General features: G+C 65.9%; 1 protein-coding gene across 1 annotated transcript in view; it reads right to left on the reverse strand.

Moving 5' to 3' along the window:
- Positions 1 to 3,675, reverse strand: part of PALM (paralemmin) — a 9,902-nt gene that overhangs the window by 3,403 nt on the left and 2,824 nt on the right. Inside the window, exons 3-7 of the mRNA XM_029965345.1 lie at positions 3,491 to 3,614; positions 3,323 to 3,344; positions 2,979 to 3,041; positions 1,811 to 1,942; positions 4 to 489 (exon numbers count right to left, since the gene is read on the reverse strand). Coding sequence (XP_029821205.1) covers positions 4 to 489; positions 1,811 to 1,942; positions 2,979 to 3,041; positions 3,323 to 3,344; positions 3,491 to 3,614 — 827 coding nt within the window. The remainder of the gene's footprint in view (positions 1 to 3; positions 490 to 1,810; positions 1,943 to 2,978; positions 3,042 to 3,322; positions 3,345 to 3,490; positions 3,615 to 3,675) is intronic.

Genomic DNA, 3,675 nt, shown 5'->3' on the forward strand with positions numbered 1-3,675 from the left:
CGCCCACGCCCTCCTCCCCCAGGGGCTGGGCGCCCGCCGGCTCCAGCGCGGTGCCGTTGGGCGGCGCGTGGTCCTTGTGTGCCGGCTCCGGCTTGCTCTCGGCGTCCTCGATCACCACCAGCTCTGCCTTGATGGTGCCCTCCAGCCCCAGCACCTTCTTGGTCTCGTTCTCATCCTCCACGTTCTGGTAGCCCATGAAGATCATGGTGACGGGCTGCTCCCGGCTCGGCTCCGTCCCCTCGCCCGGCGGCACCGTGGTGCTCTCCCGCGGCTTCGCTTGCAGCCCCGTGATCTCCCTCCGCGGCGTTGGCTTCTGGCTGCCCGGGGCGCTGCCGCCCCCCTGGCCCCCCTTGGCCGGGGTCTCACGCCCGGCGGCTTCGCTCAGCGTGGCCTCGTCCGCTTTGTGCAGGAGCTCGTCGACCTCGGAGGAGCTGAGGGGGTGGGCCCCGTTCTGCAGGGCCCCGTCCTCGGCGCTCACTGCGTGCACCACTGCAGGGACAAGAGGAGGGAAGGTGAGGGAGACTCAGGACAGGGGCACAAGGTGACCTGGAAAAGCTCCTGCTGGCACAACCCACTTGGACACGGCTCCCACGTGGCCAGGGAGCAGCCTGTTCCCCTCTCTAAGGGCTCTGCCACTGAGGCTGGGACTCCCCACCCCTCTCCGAGATGGAACTGCTGTCAGACCCCCCTCATCACCTGGCTCCTGCCCGACAGCAGGCAGAGGCCAAAATAAAAGCCCAATGTGAGGAGCGGTTCCTGAAGCCTCAGGCTCAGCAAACCCTGTGGGAGCCACGGCTGTCTGCCAGGCCGCCAACAGCCAGCCAAGCTGCCTGTGCTCACCGCGGCAGGACGGCCGGCACCCCGCTCGGCCGGGCTGACACGATGCTCTGTGGCAGGTCACCACTGCCACCTCTGAGACCCCAGCAACACTCAGCAAGTGCTGCCCCAGTGCATTCCCACCAACTCCTGACACATCCTGCCAGGACTGTGGCACCCGGTGGCCCCGTGCCCAGAGGAGACGGGGCTCTCCCACCCCAACACGCTGTGCCGGCTGCTCACGGCACTGGAGGCAGAGATGTGCATCATGGCCGGAGCAGCCACTGGCTTGTGGCGTTTTCCACTTGACCTGGGGCATCACACAACAGTCGGTGCCACCACCGCAGCGGGCAGGCGGTGAGCAAGGCACAGGGACCGGCCTGGCAGGGCCAGCACAGCCGTGGCCACAGGGAGAGGGTTGAACAGGACCGCTGTGCCGTGGTTTCCTTGGAGAGATGGTCCACTCAGCCACCACAGTGCCCAGTAACATGCCCCAGCTCCAAGGATGGACCTTGCCACCACAGTGGTCCCTCGGGTGTCACCAGGCCCTTTAGAGCAGGTTCCCATATATTGCCAAAAGCAGGAGCTGCAGTCCCTACTGCTGCACTTCCTCCATACCCAGCAGCCATGCTCCCCACTGCCAGCCTGTGGGCCAGGCCAACGTGGTGCCAGTGCCACATTCTCTGCCCGCAGGATGGGCTCCTGAGCCTTGGACACAGCAGATCCTCTTCTCTCCTCTCCAGTGGTGCAGGGTCACGATGTGCAAACCAGGGCTGGCCTGTCTGGACCATCCACACCTTGCTGCCAGGACAATCCTGCGATCCGCCGGACTGGGGCCAATGAGGAGTTGCCCTCACAGAGCTGGTGAGGCTGCTGGGAGCAGCCCCTGCACTTCCTCGCCCTGGTGGGTGCCCGCTGGGATGTTTGGGTGGCCGCTCCCTCGTCCCCGGCCCTTTGCTTCTGCCACCGGCCAGCGGCGAGGGCTGGCCCGTACCTTTCATCTCATCCTCGTACACTTTGACCCCCTGCAGACAGTGGTTCTGGGGGAGCAGGGTGGTGCTGGACAGGACCTTGGTCTCCCCAGTCACTCTGTCCTTCTCCACTGTGATCTCCACCGAGTACATGGCTGGGATACAAAGAGGACAGCGCGGTTACGGCGGCCCCGGCCCTCCCCAGCCCCTGCTCCGCGGCTGGCGGCGCGTGGCAGCAGTGCTGTGGTGCTCAGCAGTGCCGTGGTGCTCAGCAGTGCTGTGGTGCTCAGCAGTGCCGTGGTGCTCAGCGGTGCTCGGGGTGCTCAGCGGTGTTAGCGAGGCGGCAGCGAGGAGCGGTGAGTGGCAGAGGCGGGTGCGGCATCCCTGGCACATCCCTCCTCCTGGGACCTGTGGGCTGCCGCCATCCTGGCGCTGCTGGTATCACCTTACCTCCGTGGCTGCTGTGGCCCTGGGGCTGAGCCTAGCCAGGCCCTGGGGGCACTGGCAATGCCGTGTCCATCTGTCCAGCTGGTGAGCGGAGCTGGCTGCGGGGCCCGGGCTGGGAGCCAGGCTCATGCTCACAGAGGTACAGCCCCCACTGAGGGTGCTGGTGCTGGGGCAGCCTCTCCAGCCCCGTGGAGAGGCATCTCTTCTTCAGCTCCCAGCCAGTCCCTGCTGGCACCACGGTCACCTCAGCCCTGTGTGTGGTGCTTTGCTCTGAGGATCCCAAGATGGGCTCTGCCCAGTGCTGGTGCCACGGTCTGGTCTTGAGCCATTGCCCCAAACCAGAGCAAACTCCTCCAGCAGCAGAGCCGGCTGCAGCCCCCCCAGCTCAGGCAGCCCCGTGCCCCTGTAGCTCCCTGAGGCAGCCGGCCCCGGGGTCAGCCATGCCGGCAGCCGACGCTTCGCTCCCTCGCCCCTGCGCAGAGAAGCTGCAAACAGCAGGAAGGATGAAACTGGAGCAGAGACATGGAACTCGGGTGAGGGGGGGCCCTGAGCCATGAACCAGCTGTGGGGTGGAAGCAAAACCAAACCCTGTGATTGCAATGACGGATGTTCTCTGCCCTGGGCTTGGAAAGGCATCGAGCGGCACGGCGGGGAGCGGCTGCGGTGGCAGCGAGCCGAGGACGGCGTGGAGGGGAGGGGGAAGCAGCCAGGAAGGAGCTCTCCTCCCAGGGCAGGGGCACCTACCCGCCTTCATCAGGTCAGTGCCTTCCACCACCTTCATGGGGCTGCTGGAGACCTTCTTCTCGGCTGGAGATGGAGAGGAGAGACGACTGCCTGAGCCAAAATGATCACCTGGTTGTCCGTGTGCCCATGGGACAGGGCCCAGGGACGGTGGCATGTCCCCTGCAGATGGTCCCTGGGACAGGCTCCCCCGCCACAGGGCACCACCGCCTGGGAGGGGACAGGGACAGGGGACATGGAGACAGGGCTTCCGCTGGCTCTCTCTACCCATCTGGCCCCAGCATCGGGGCAGCGTGAGGGGATGGTGGGCATCGAACTGCGTCTGAGGGGGATCAAGGATCACCTACCCTTAACTGTGCCCAGAGGACTCTGCAAAACAGAAGGGAGAGGTTATAGGAGCTGCTGGGACCCTCCATGCACCCACTGCCCCCACACTCATCACCCACACACCCATCCCCACCGGGGCCAGGGACCCCAACCCCACTGCCAGCAGCCCCACCCGTGGCCATGCCCACCTTCTGTGCATTCGGGATGGCTTCGGCCTTCTCCTCCTTGGCTGGGGCTGCCGCCTCTGCCAGGTTCTCCTTGGTAGAAGCCACTGAGCTGCTGTTCTCCAGCATCTCCAGCTCCTTCTCCAGCCTACGGGGAGAGCTGGGGCTGAGAGGCTGTGGGGAGCCTTGACGCAGGCAGTGTGGGGCAG

Source organism: Manacus vitellinus, unplaced genomic scaffold, assembly GCF_001715985.3.
Source record: "Manacus vitellinus isolate BGI_N305 unplaced genomic scaffold, ASM171598v3 scaffold_99_pilon, whole genome shotgun sequence".
Lineage (NCBI taxonomy): Eukaryota > Metazoa > Chordata > Aves > Passeriformes > Pipridae > Manacus > Manacus vitellinus.